The sequence below is a fragment of the Elephas maximus genome, chromosome 3 (genome assembly GCF_024166365.1).
Source record: "Elephas maximus indicus isolate mEleMax1 chromosome 3, mEleMax1 primary haplotype, whole genome shotgun sequence".
Lineage (NCBI taxonomy): Eukaryota > Metazoa > Chordata > Mammalia > Proboscidea > Elephantidae > Elephas > Elephas maximus.
The window spans coordinates 186003961-186017851 of record NC_064821.1 but is presented as its reverse complement, the minus strand read 5'-3'; the positions used below and the strand labels follow the sequence as shown (position 1 = coordinate 186017851).

The 13891-nt window shown below is 44.0% G+C and overlaps 1 protein-coding gene across 4 annotated transcripts in view; it reads left to right on the top strand.

Moving 5' to 3' along the window:
• The window catches only part of THEM4 (thioesterase superfamily member 4), a 72696-nt gene extending 62631 nt beyond the window's left edge, over positions 1 to 10065 (top strand). The window contains exons 5-7 of one of the 4 annotated variants that reach the window (XR_007516795.1): positions 2620 to 2744; positions 2960 to 6096; positions 6288 to 10065. Coding sequence is in view for 3 of the 4 variants with exons in the window: in XM_049880502.1 (XP_049736459.1) it covers positions 2620 to 2744; positions 2960 to 3130; positions 6288 to 6328 (337 nt within the window). In the remaining variant the exon portion in view is untranslated. The remainder of the gene's footprint in view (positions 1 to 2619; positions 2745 to 2959; positions 6097 to 6287) is intronic. The other 3 variants (XM_049880503.1, XM_049880502.1, XM_049880504.1) reach the window with 3 other exon arrangements.
• Positions 10066 to 13891: the final 3826 nt, after the last annotated feature.

The following is a 13891-nucleotide window of genomic DNA, read 5'->3' as shown; positions in this document are numbered from 1 at the left end:
ATAGGTGTTTGATTTTTAGGAGCTCCCAGTTATCTGGTTTCTCTTCGTCATTTTTGGTAATGTTTTGTATTCTGTTTATGCCTTGTATTAGGGCTCCTAAGGTTGTCCCTATTTTTTCTTCCATGATCTTTATCGTTTTGGTCTTTATGTTTAGGTCTTTGATCCACTTGGAGTTAGTTTTTGTGCATGGTGTGAGGTATGGGTCTTGTTTCATTTCTTTGCAAATGGATATCCAGTTATGCTAGCACCATTTGTTAAAAAGACTATCTTTTCCCCAATTAACTGACACTGGTCCTTTGTCAAATATCGGCTGCTCATATGTGGATGGATTTATATCTGGGTTCTCAATTCTGTTCCATTGGTCTATGTGCCTGTTGTTGTACCAGTACCAGGCTGTTTTGACTACTGTGGCTGTATAATAGGTTCTGAAATCAGGTAGAGTGAGGCCTCCCACTTTCTTCTTCTTTTTCAGTAATGCTTTTTTTTTTTTTTTTTTACTTATTCGAGGCTTCTTTCCCTTCCATATGAAGTTGGTGATTTGTTTCTCCATCACATTAAAAAATGACATTGGAATTTGGATCGGAAGTGCATTGTATGTATAGATGGCTTTTGGTAGAATAGACATTTTTATAATATTAAGTCTTCCTATCCATGAGCAAGGTATGTTTTTCTACTTAAGTAGGTCCTTTTTAGTTCTTGTAGTAGTACTTTGTAGTTTTCTTTGTATAGGTCTTTTACATCTTTGGTAAGATTTATTCCTACGTATTTTATCTTCTTGGGGGCTACTGTGAATGGTATTGATTTGGTGATTTCCTCTTCGAGGTTCTTTTTGTTGATGTAGAGGAATCCAAGTGAGTTTTGTATGTTTATCTTATAACCTGAGACTCTGCCAAAGTCTTCTATTAGTTTCAGTAGTTTTCTGGAGGATTCCTTAGGGTTTTCTGTGTATAAGATCATGTCATCTGCAAATAGAGATAATTTTACTTCCTCCTTGCCAATCCGGATGCCTTTTATTTCTTTGTCTAGCCTAACTGCTCTGGCTAGGACCTCTAGCACAATGTTGAATAAGAGCGGTGATAAAGGACATCCTTGTCTGGTTGCTGTTCTTAAGGGAAATTGAAGCCTGTTTTTTATGCTAATAAAACTAATCTGTGCCTAAGTATGAGTTACATTTAGAAAATTGTACTCTACATAGGTAGTATATTATTTTGTTTTTTCTGAGATCCTTTCTCTTATCCTGTCTGTTAATCAAGGACTCTTTCCATTGCAAGGGCTAGAACTCCTAACTCACACTAGCCTAAACAAAAAAGGGAACGTGTTGGCTTTTGTGGTTGAGAAGATATGCGTGACTGGATGTCAGTGCCCGACAATGTTATTAGTAGTCTGTTTCTATGTCTCAGCCATGCTTTCCTGTGCATTTCCTTCATCCACATGACGGCACAATGGCCACCAGCCAGGCTTGTTTCTGCAAGCCTAGCAACCCCAGCAGAAGAACAACTGAGCCCTGAGAACTCCATCAAAGTCCCAGGATTGACTGATCAGAGGGTGGGGTCAACTCTAGTCAACCCCCATGGGCTAAGAATGGGGGAGAGGTGATTCTCCACAGAAAGGGCTGTGTGAGTGTATGAAAGAAACAGAGGTGAGGGGTAGGGCGTAGATAAATGAAGGGGGTAGTATTGGTAGGAAAGTGAGATGCCGGGCAGGTAAGAACACCTGATGTCCCCTAGGTCTTAGTACATCTTGAATTGGCTCAACAAAGGAACAAAGCTTGGTTGTTCCATCTTGAGGTTCGGGAAAGGCTGATGGGAATAATAAAAGATCATGAAGCAAAAACTAGGCAGGGAGGCAGTCACATTGATTGCTGTCTTCTCACCTAGTAGTTTCTTCGTCCTCTTGGTGGTGCTGTAGAAGCACGAAAAACATCCTCCTGCTCTGCTTTACTTTTCTGCCAACTGAAATTTCACCTTTAAAGAGATAATCTTTTCATCATGGCACTGAGTCTCCAGGATTCCCATTGGTGACTGTAGCCATTAGTCACATGTAGCTATTTAAATAAAATTAATTTAAATTAAAGATTGCATTTCTCATTCACACTAGCCACATTTCAAATGCTTAGTAGCTATGTGTGGCTACCATATTGGCCAGATATAGAACATTTCTATCAGCATAGAAAGTTCTGTTGGTGAGCGCTGACTTAACACATTAAGCTGTTATCACCAGTGACACCAGTGCAGGGTGTCAGTTACTCTAAAGAGGATTAGTGAGAAATTTTTGTTGTGACAGAGGTACTGAGAGTAGCTGACTGGAGCCATCCTGTGGCCCTGTTTTCACAGCTTTAAAAGATTTCAGCTCCTTCAGACTTTGCTCTGGACCTCCAGAGAGTCTGCCGTCACAGAGCTGAAATTGCTGGCAGTCTCTTTTAACCTAATCCAGAAGGGCAGTGTGGTTCCATGTGCCCAGCAGCCACTTGAGAGCGCTGGTAGCCGAGAGCTGTGCTTCATCTAAGGCAGTCAGCGCCCGTTAACATCAGCTAGCATATATTTCCACCCCTTGTCATGAACTCAGTTATCTCTCAGTATTACAAAAATATGGTAAAAACTGATTTTTTTCCTTCTGCAGACCTGTCCCACTTTGCTCTGTTGTTGTGATAAATAGCCAACTTGATAAAGTTGAAGGAAGGAAATTTTTTGTTTCCTGTAATGTTCGAAGTGCTGATGAGCAGACCCTACACACAGAGGGAACAGGTAAGAAGCTGCTGTTATCTTTCTACCTAGCTAGCTCTCTATCTCTATCCCCTCTTTTTTTTTTGCTTTGGTTTATAACCCACACGTGCCCAGAAATTTTAAATCCCTGTCATGCAAAGAACAAGTCAAAGGTATTCTTATACATGGCTGGTAGAGAGTTATTTGCCATTAGCTTTCAAAATTACAAAGTCATATACCTTTTGACCCATTTTCAGGACTTGATCCAACGTGTCTACTAACATGCACATGGCTGGTAACCAAAAGGTTGGAGGTTATAAAGGCCACCCAGATGCACCATCGAAGAAAGGCCTGGCAATCTACTTTGAAAAAATCAGCCATTGAAAACACTATGGAGCACAGCTTTACTGTGACACGCATGAGCCGAGGTCGACTTGATCGCAGCTGGCTTTTGTAGTCAACACGTGCAAAATTCCAGTGTATCTGTGTTACTCATTGCGATGTTATTTGCATTAGCAAAAGATGGGAAAACATAGCTATCCATCAATAGGAGACTGGTTAAGTAGACTGCAGTTCAGCCATAAAATAGAACCAGGAAGCTTTTTATGTATGATATGGAGCAACCTCTAATAAGTGTTGAATGGAAAATGCAAGGTGCAGGATAATGAATATAGCATGTTATCATTAGTGTAAAAAAGGGAGGGACCATCCCAATTTCCCTATTGTCTTCTCCTTCCCTTCTTTTTCCCCTTTTCTCCTTCTTTCCATTTCACCCCTTCCTTCATTTCTGAATAATTTATTCCAAAGCCATTAGGTGGGTTTGGCACAGTGGGGGGCTCAGAGATGAGGGGGAGGCTACATGCAGGGAGGGGCATGGAAGGCCCAGCAGAGCGTCTGAGCCAGAGTGGTGTGAGGGGGGGCATCCGCACAGGGTGTGGCCCAGTGCAGGGTGTCGGAGCCCAAGGAGGGAAGGAAGGAGAGTGGCATGGGGTGTCAGAGCCAATGCAGCGGGAGGATGGGTGGCACATGCTGGGGGACTGATAAATAAGTAAATACACTGTCAGAAAAGGGAGCTGCAGGTATGCAGAGAGAGAAAACTAGAATGAGCTCTGGTGCTGGAGCGAGCTTGGAAGTATTGGACATTTATGTTTTCCCGATCTTGCTCTTGCAAGTAATGTTCTAACAAATAACAGACATATATTATCACTTGGCACACATTTCGGCAAGTAACTCTCCAAGGGTCTGGGGGGAAATAGTTGTTTGTACTATTCTTGCAGTTTTTCTGTAAGCCTGAAATTATTTCAAAATGAAAAGTAAAAAATTGAATATATATATATATATATGTATAAAAAAAATTTTTTTTTTCTATATATGCATAGACTGTCCCAGGCAAGTTACACATTTTTATTGGTTGTCTCAGAAGGGAACTGGGTAGGCTGGAAGGGAGATTCCACTGTATGTCCTTTTGTACCTTTTGAATGTGGCCAGGTGACTATTACCAGGCTTTGTGGAGCCTAAGGCTTATACAATTCAAGAAGCTCACTTTAAGAAAAAGAATACAAAATGGGGAACAAAAGTGAATATTGACTATTTAAAAGGAGAAAAGAAATCTCACCATATCCCTGCTCTCTTGGAGCCCTGCCTTCAGGTCCCTTCCTTCAGAGGTCTCTATAGGCAGTTTACCAGAAATGCATCCGTGGAAATGCTTGCTGAGCACACCTGCTTCCTCTCCCCAACGTGAGCACCCACAGCTCCCAGCTCTCTCACAGGGCTGTGCCTAGAGGAGCCGCTGGAGCCTCGCCTTCGTTAGCTTCAGATTTAGACAAATTGAGTTAGATACTCAGTGTTTTTGTTTTTTCTTTTTTCTTTTAATGGCCCTCAGATACACAGGTTTGGAGTAATCATCATCCTTGATTTAGGACACACAGTTATTATTGGTATATGGATGGTCATCTTTTATTTGTCTTTATTCATTCACTAATGTACTTATATTTTTAACTAATGAAAAACGAACACCCTGGAGCCTACCAACAAACAAGAACCAAAATCTTAATATTGTCTTTGACATACCACCCCCGCATCTCACCCTCCTGCTTTTACCCCAGAAGTAACTGCAATCCAGAATTTTAGTTTTCACTCCTGTAGGCCTTTTTATTTTTATCAAAAATATATATATGCCTAAAGAATACGAATCCACCAGGTGCTCCTTGGAAACCCTCTGGGGCAGTTCTACTCTGTACTATAGGGTCACTATGAGTTGGAATTGACTCGATGGCAACGAGTTTGGTTTTGGCTTCAGGTTTGTTTTATATAGGAAAAATGCTGTATGTGTTCTTCTGGGATTTTTTTTTTTTTTTTCACTCAGCTTTATATTAACTGAGGTTCATCCATGTTGTTGGCTGCGTAGTTCACTCATACTACTGCTGTGTGCTATTTCACCATGTAGCTGTACCACAGTGGGTTTATCTTTTCTCTTGACGATGGGCTCCGGCTATGTGAATGGGGCGGCTGTGAACATTATTGTTCATGTCTCCTGGTAGTGCACACAGTGGAGAGCTTGGCACATACTTAAAAGGAGAATTTCTGGGTATGTGAGTGTTCAGCTTAACAGGAGAATGTCAGACTGATTTCTAAAGTTATACCAAATTACACTCCCACCGGCAATATAGGAGATTCTTTTGATCCCTGTCTTCTCCAGCAACTGGTAAAAGTCAGACTTCTTGATTTTTGCCAGGCAAATAGTTATAAAATGGTATCTCGTTGTGCTCTTGATTTGTATTTCCCCGATCACATATAGGGTGGGGTATCCTCTTTGTATGTTTATTGACCATATATATTTCCCATTCCGTGAAATCCCTATTTGTGTGTTCAATCTCTTTTTCTATTTGTTTTTTCTTAACATTTTCTTACTGATTTACAGAAGTTCTTTACATGTTTTGTATTAAATCAGTCCTTTTGTTGGTTATGTAAGTCGCACATATCTCCTTCCAGTAGGTGAGTTGTCTGTTTCTTTCTTTTAAGGTATCTTTTTGATGAACAAAAAGTTTTAATGTTAGTGTAGTTGCATTTATTAATTTTTTTCCTTTATGATTAGTGCTATATGTGTCTTGTCTAAGAAATTTGTTTTTCTCCTAAGGATCAACTGTTAACAGGAATGATGTATTAAAGGAGCAAGACGGAGGAGATAGTGGATAATTTGAATGCACAGTCAGTATAAAAACTCCATTCTAGGTTGTGGTTTCTACCTCCTGTCTCACTAAATTTTTCAATTTTTCAATAAAGGTGCCTGATCGCTCAATTTTAGTTTTAACTCCTTCTACTTCCATATCTCTCATGAAAGTGGCAGTGAACCATGAAACGGCCAAAAGAGAGAGGACTGGTCATCCAGGGTGAGGTAATACGGTACTGAGATAGTCAGAAGTTGATTCTTAATTTGACTGAAGAAAATAAGAATGGGCAGACAGAATGAAGTCCAAATGTGAATCTATGTGCCTTTATTTCTGTGTCTGTCCTCTTAGAGCAGTCCCACCAGGTTGAAATCAGAAGACTTATAATCGTTTTCTGTTATTTTCTTTCTTTGTTTAGGCTTATTTATAAAGCTGGAGCCTGGTAAAAGTTTGATATAAAAGAGCTTCTGGTGAATTCCTCACCATCCTGCCTAAGGTTCTCCCTCCTCCAGGAGAAGCTGTGGTCTCCACTCCACCCTTTCTGCCCACAGCCACATTCCCCACAGGAAGAAGCCTGCTAACACCAACCTGCCCCCAAAGTCCCCCGGATACCACTCCAGAAACTCAGTCTCCACTTCTGACCTTTTGACCCAGAAGCCCTTCCTGTGAAAGTCTCAGCAGTTCTTTGTGTCTCCTTAGGATAATTGTCCAGTTCTTCTGAAATTTCAGTGAGCTCCTTAAGGTTGTACCAGCCGGAGGTCTGCTCCATTGCAGACAGGAGAAAAAATTCTTATTAAAACTGTTACTGCAAACTTGGACATGCTAGAAAGGAGTAAATATCCAGTTGCATGTATGTGTGCATGTATGTCTCTGTGTGCACTGTAAATTATAAAGCTTTGTTGTATCTGAACAAACTAGTTGTTTTGGCTAGATTAGGAAACTAGCTCCTCTAGGAACAGATACCTCAAATCTGATGCCCGGGATTCCAGGCATTAAGCCACTGATCATTGTCAATATAACCTATGCTGTTGTGTCTTACCAACAGCACAGCTTATCGTCAGTGAAGGAACCTTGACAAGGCCAACAATGAATTGGGAGACTAATATTCCGGAAAACACAGAAAGTAGATTCTGCATCCAAATACAGACAGTAGATTCTTTGGTTTTCAGTTTTGGCCTTTCTTTACCCATAGTAAAAGTTAGGTGGAATCACATGCAATCACCATTTTTGAAGGTCAGAATGGTTGAATATTGACAGTCTTCTTTGGCTCAACCTAATAAGTGAGGGACAGCTTTGTGATACCCTTGCCAGTCATCTTTCCACAGCCAAGAGATCAACTGGGAGACCTGCATTGCCAGAGCCGACTGACCCTAGGATAACCAAGCCCGAGGAAGACCCAAATCCTAGAAGCTGCTGCCCCCCTGCAGTCCCTGAGCTACAAGAAAGGCCACAGCAGAAGGGGCCCTGCAGACATAAGGCTGGCGGTGCCTGCCCTCTGGAATCTCTGGTAGAGTTTGCAGAAGTGCCCTGGAGGTGGCTGGGCCCGCAGCTCTGCAGCTCACACGTCTGGCAGCAGCCACCCTTTCTTCCCAGCCTTCCTTTTGTGTCCAATCCTGAAAGTACAGAGAAAGCGGGCACTTTTTGCAGCTTTATCCCACAGCTTGCTTTCCATGGAAACCAGGCGTGTTAAAAACATGAGGCTAACGGAGCGAGTCATCGCCGCTGTCTGGTTTCATGTACCTGGCAGAGAGGAAGTTTAGATGGTGAAGGTACTTTACTCTCATCCCTTGCGGTACTGGAACAGGCTTGCAAAGCTGCTCAAACCTGCCAGACCTTCCAGGCAAAAGAATCTAATGGAAAGAATGCCAGATGGCCAGTTTTTCATCTTTCTAAGTTTGCTCATAGCTCTTTCTGTCCACTTTTACAGGTTTAGTTCTCACACTGGCTTGGTCGTGTCCAGGGTACGCTGCAGCACCTGAGTGAGACTCTCTGAATTAGATCAACTGAGGAAAAAGCTCAGTAGCTGTTAGCACAGGTTTTCCCCATAGCCAGTGAGTTAAAAATGGTCTCCCTGCTTTGCATACCTTGCAGCAGACTGTATTCTAGGCTTGACCAAGCCCTGGCATCTTTGCCTTCATCAGGTTGTATTTTGATAAATACGTAAGATCTTGGAAAAGGTGGCTGAACAGTCAGAAAGGAGGAGAAAGGTACGGTCAGCATTGTCACCAGCTGCACTCCAGCTCCACTGTGTAGCCCAATCGAGTGATTCCTCATTGCCCGTTTCCCCCTCTGTACAATGATGGCAAATAATATTTTGAGTGAAGATTTAGGAGTTGGTGCCATTAGTGTTAAAATATCTTTGAACTATCAGTACAAACATAACCAGGCAGTGAATTTTTGCTCCTACCACCAGGTTTCTAAGTGTTTGAGAGGGACAACAGAAAGATAGTCGTGGCACAGAAATAACATTGTTGGAGGAATAAAAAATAATGTTAAAATAACATTAAGCTGTGTCTGTAATGGGAAGGTGAGATGAAACATAAAAAGAAGTCAAGAAAAAGCCTTTTGTCCTGTGTCAAAGAAGCCCATCTCTCCCATGTTCCTGTGTCTCCCACCCCATGACCTTCTCAGGACCCTGGATCTTCCCTCCATCCTGGGGAGTCGTGAGGCCCAATTATTGTTCTAACTAGTAGCTGGCCATCATGGAGCCCTAGACAAACATATTTTTCAATGCCAAGCATATAATACTGTATGGTGGAGACAAGTTTGGCATTGAAACCTATGTTTAAATCACTGAAAATAACTTAGGGATTTTATGGGTCAGAAAAGTAAATAAAATTTGTTTTGCTAGTTTCCCTGGTCCGGCACTACTATGATTAGTTCAGAGTTCCAGAATTGGCTTATTCCTCATCTCAATTGTGGATTTAAAATTAAGTGTGGTAGTAAATGGGTCAATCTTATGTTTGCAATAAGTTTTTTTTTTTTTTTTTTTTTTTTTGGTGTTCTTCGTTTTTTTGCTTAGATGAAGTTAAAATTGCCCAAACAAGATACCGTGAAAAGGTTTCATTTTCTTCCATTTCTGCCTTCTCAGACAGGTTCTTCTTGGCTACATCCATTCCCTGCCTCCGTGCCCCTGTCTCTAGCAGAACTTCTCAAACTCTTTATGAATCACCTTACCTTGTCCTTGGTTCCTGAGAGACAACCCTTGGAATTTCCTGAGTAGTTGAGGTATCTTTATTATCTAAAATCTCCAGACCACACCTGAGGATTTGTGCTAATGGGTGAGAGCTGGCCAAACCAGAAAGACCCCCTATCAGCTAACCTCAGGAGGCATGATTTAACCCACATTATATATATATATGCAGTGAGGCCTCAATCATGACTATGTAATGAAGCCAGTGAAGGTACTGAGCATGGAGGCTACAAGAGCTTCATGGTTGGCAAACAGAGGGCGATACGGCCTCTGTGGGATATGGAAGCTGCATGTTGGGAACCCTCCCGAGCCTCACCCACACATCTTTTCCTTATGCTGATCCTGATTTGTATGCTTTTGCTATAATAAATCCATAATCATAAGTATAGTAGTTCCTGTGAGTTCTGTGAGTCATTCCAGCCAATTACCAAACCCAAAGGAGTAGTGAGAGCCAGCAGGTGAAAGTGAGGGAGGCCAGGGGAGGTCCCCAAGCTTGCAGCCAGCATCCTAAAGGGGTAGTGGGAAAAACTTGAATTTGTGGCCAGCAGATCAGAAGTAAGAGTGTCATGTGGACTACAAGTTTGCAGCTGCTGTCTGCCCATTTGGCAGCCTGAAGGAAAGTGTCCTTTCAGCTCGGGAGCACTGACCTAGCTCGAGGTGGCTCGGGGCAGAGGGAGAGTGCTGCATGGGTGGCTGGTGTCAGAGATAATTGGGGAAGTAGGGATTTGAATAATCTTTACATTCGGGGATTAGATTTATGTCGATTTTTATCCACAAACTTTAACTCTCAAAAACCTTCGGTACTGTGATTTGAATCTTAGCTAATTGTCTAACAAGTTAATAAGAAACTAAAAAGTTCCCCCACTGATGTCTGAGCTCAAACTCTATTTTAATAAAACTTAAGCCCTGAAGGAAGATGAGGAATAGGAACAACTGGGGGTATTTTGCTTTGGGGGAGGGGGAAGGGTGGTCTGTTTCTTTTTCACACCGGGATTTCCTGTCTCCCTGTGAGTCCAGGGGGCACTGAGGTGTGAAGCAAGAGCGATGCCTTGTAGCCAGCTCCTGCAGAAGAAATCTCCTTCATCACTGGACTTAAGACCAGAATTTTCAAACTTGAATCTTGAAAAATTCATATTTTATAAAGAATCATACCCTGATCAATAAATTGATAAAGTTTTAATAAGGCAAAACTTGATAGCAGTATGTCATCCATGTCCATTTTAAGATTAGAAAAAAAAACTGAAATAATAACATACATAAATGAGTGAGTGTGTGGGCTCGCGTGTGAATGCGTATGTGTGTCCATGCACCGGTCTTGTGCTTGCGGGTGATATTTGTGTTAGTGTGTATGTATGTGAGTGTCATGGATTGAATTATGTCCCCCGAAAGGTGTGTATCAACTTGGTTAGGCCATGATTCCCAGTATTCTGGGGTTGTCCTCCATTTTGTGGTTGTAATTTTATGTTAAAGAGGATTAGAGTGGGATGGTAACACCCTTAGCAGGTCATCTCCCTGATCCAATGTACAGGGAGTTTCCCTGGGGTGTGGCCTGCACCGCCTTTTCTCTCTCAAGAGATGAAAGGGAAGCAAGCCGAGAGTTGGGGACCTAATACCACCAAGAAAGCACCACCAGGAGCAGGTCATGTCCTTTGGACGCAGGGTCCCTGCGCCTGAGAAGCTCCCCGACCAGGGGAAGACTGAGGTCAAGGACCTTCCTCCAGAGCCGACAGAGAGAGGAAGCCTCCCCCTGGAGCTGACCTGGAATTTGGACTTCTGGCCTACTTTACTGTGAAGAAATAAATTCTTTGTTAAAGTTATCCACTTGTGGTATTTCTGTTACAGCAGCACTAGATGACCAAGACAATGAGTATATGTGCTTGGGCCATGTGTGCATGTGTGTGCATTTGTGTGTCTCTGTAAGTGTGTGGCATCCATGTATTGGTGTATGCATCTGTGTGTTTGTGACTGTGTGTGTATGCACCTGCATGAATGTTGTGTATACTGGTGTATACAAGTGTGCATGTGCGTGTGTGTATGTAGGTGTGTATATTTCTGAGTATGTCCACATCTGTGTATGTGTGAATGTTTATGCTCAAATCCATGTATACGTGCGAGTGTGCACATGTGCACATATGTGAGTGTGTGCGGATGCGAGTGTGCTGTGAATATGCGTGCGTGGGGGATGCGTATGTGTGTTTGTGAATGTGTGTGTGTACTGAAAGAGCCAGGTAATTCGGGGCAGCAGTTGCCCAAGGTGGGGGAGGGGAGATGTGGTGCAATGGATTGCTTTTGTGTGGCCTTTCTCTCCACGGTCTTGTAACTCCCACCGAAGCAGTATGACAAAACCGACCAATCCCCTTGGTGGGCCACAATTACCTTATTTATACAGGTAATCGTGGCCCACCAAGGGGATTGGTCCGTTTTGTCATACTGCTAGGCTTAAAATGAGCCACCCCAGAGGTGGGAGGAGAGGATCTTACCACCACCAAGAAAGAAGAACCAGGAGTGGATGCTTTCTCTGGATCTGGGATCCCTGAGCTGAGAAGTTCCTAGAGGCAGGAGACCAGAAGAAAGAGCCATAACATCGAGTACAGCGAGAAGTGGTGGCAGAGAAACAGTAGTAGCAGAGGCAGGAGACAGCAAGGGACGGCACAGTGGGTTTCCCGGCCCATCAAACCAAAAAACCAAGCCCATTGTCGTCGAGTCAATTCCAACTCATAGCGACCCTACAGGACAGAATAGAACTACACCATAGAGTTTCCAAGGAGCGCTTGGTGGGTTTGAACTCCCAACCTCTTGGTTAGCAGCCAGACTTTTAAACACTACACCACCAGGGCTTCTTTCTGGCCCACTGAGCGAGAAAAGTACGTGCCTTTGGACAGGAGGCTGGCTGGCAGAGTACAGTGCTTCAGGGTACGGGGTACTTACTAGCAGAGCTAAAAACCTTTGTAACACTTCCCCAAGCAGGACAGAGGCTAAAGGACCAGAGAGAGGCATGCCAGCAGGCACTGCTGAGAAGAGGCTGTCCTGATGGAAGGACTGGATCCTGAGCATTCCTGAACCTGAGTTGTAACCCATTTTCCCTAATGAAGCTCATAATCTTGAGTATTGTCTGTGAGTTCTGTGTGGCCACTGCAGTGAAATTATCAAACCCAGCAGAGAAGTAGAGGGTTGTTAAAGATGGTGGACAGAGGAGGCATGTCTGACCTCCACCTCATAAGAATCAGCCTTGGGCTGTTGATCTTGGTCCTCCTTCCACCTCGTGAAGTCAGAGTAGGTCAGAGGCCATCTCCAGCCATTCTTACCAGAGAAAAGTCCACAGTGCCAAAGAACCAGGTGAGCTCAGCCTACAACAGAGGGCACGGGGAGGGAGCAAGGCTTACTCTGGCACCTTTGCACCAAGGGACTCTGCAGTAGAGCAGGGACAACATTGTGCTTTGCTGACGGGGTCACGAGGGCACAATGTCAATACTGTCATGGACAGGTGAGCTGCCCCTCCAAGGAGGCCACCTCTCTAGTGCTTCACTGCCCCACTAAAGGTCAGCGGAAAGGAAGGAACCTACCAATGGATTTTTTTTTTCAGCCTTTGTAGTCAGAAACCAGGACATAGCCCCAGAACCAGGCACTCCTGCTTCCAGGAGAGAAATTCACTATCAGACGGGTTTAGTGAGAAACTTTTTGGAGGCAGTCAAAGGGTGGGGTGCCAGTGTTTTGTCATCCTTCAGAAGGGTGACCACGGAGCCTTCTCCCCACCCCCCAGGGAAAGAGGAACTGGTGTTTCAGACGCTTATCATTCCAGCCTGGGTTTTATGGATTTTGGGAAACTCTTGTGAAATAAATATCTGGAGAATCCCGAGACAGAGGGTCTCCCCCTACCTAGTAAAAGGAGAGCCAAGGCTGGTTGGGGTGGGAGAAGAACGATGACAGGGAATATAGCAGGGAAATTGCCCTAAAAGGGAGAGAACTGAGAAGCAAGTGGTGGGGGTGGAGATGGGAGCCACCCGTGTGAGGGGTATTGTTCAAGAGCTTTTCCTGGAGACACTTGGGAGCTGAACCAACTAGGCAGCACCCCACTCCACCTGCTCCCAAGGCCTGGCAGCTGTTCCTCCCGTGGGCTGAAGAACACGTGCCCACACAGGCCCTTGCCCCACTCCAGGCCCTCCTGTCAGCAAGGTCAATGCCCCATCATGGCTGTGGGCCTTAGCTCCATACACATCTGATTATCCTGCAGGGACACACACATACCACCCCCAGGACACCTGTGGCCCTGACGACAGGAGGCTGGGCACCCAACAGCAGCTGATAAAATCACTATCACCTGTGCTCAGAGGGCTCACGAGCTTAGCACCAGAGGAGGTTCCAAAGTTAGTGACACCCCTGTTCAGAGTTCTCAGGAAAGAAAGGTGCTCAGGATATCACAGCCAGGGTGAGAAGTCAGTCATCTAATATGCCGGTTAGAAGGAATTTGGCCTTACTTTGCAGCTGAAGCTGGGAAGCAGGATATGCCAATGGCACTAACTACCTATCCAATTGGTTTGAAGGCAGTCAGTTAACCTGTTGCCATGAAGTTGATTCTGACTCATGGTGACCCCGCGTGTGTCAGAGTAGAACTGTGCTCCACAAAGTTTTCAATGGCTGGTTTTTTGGAAGTAGATAGCCAGGCCTTTCTTCCTAGGTGCCTCTGGATGGACTCTTAACAGCCAACCTTTTGTTAGCAGCCAAGCATGTTAACTGCTGGCACTGCCCAGGGACTTGGTTCAAAGGTACTGCCTCTCAAGTTACTGTCTAAATTTGAGGAGAGGGAGTTGCAGGTATTGGTCTGGCCAGGG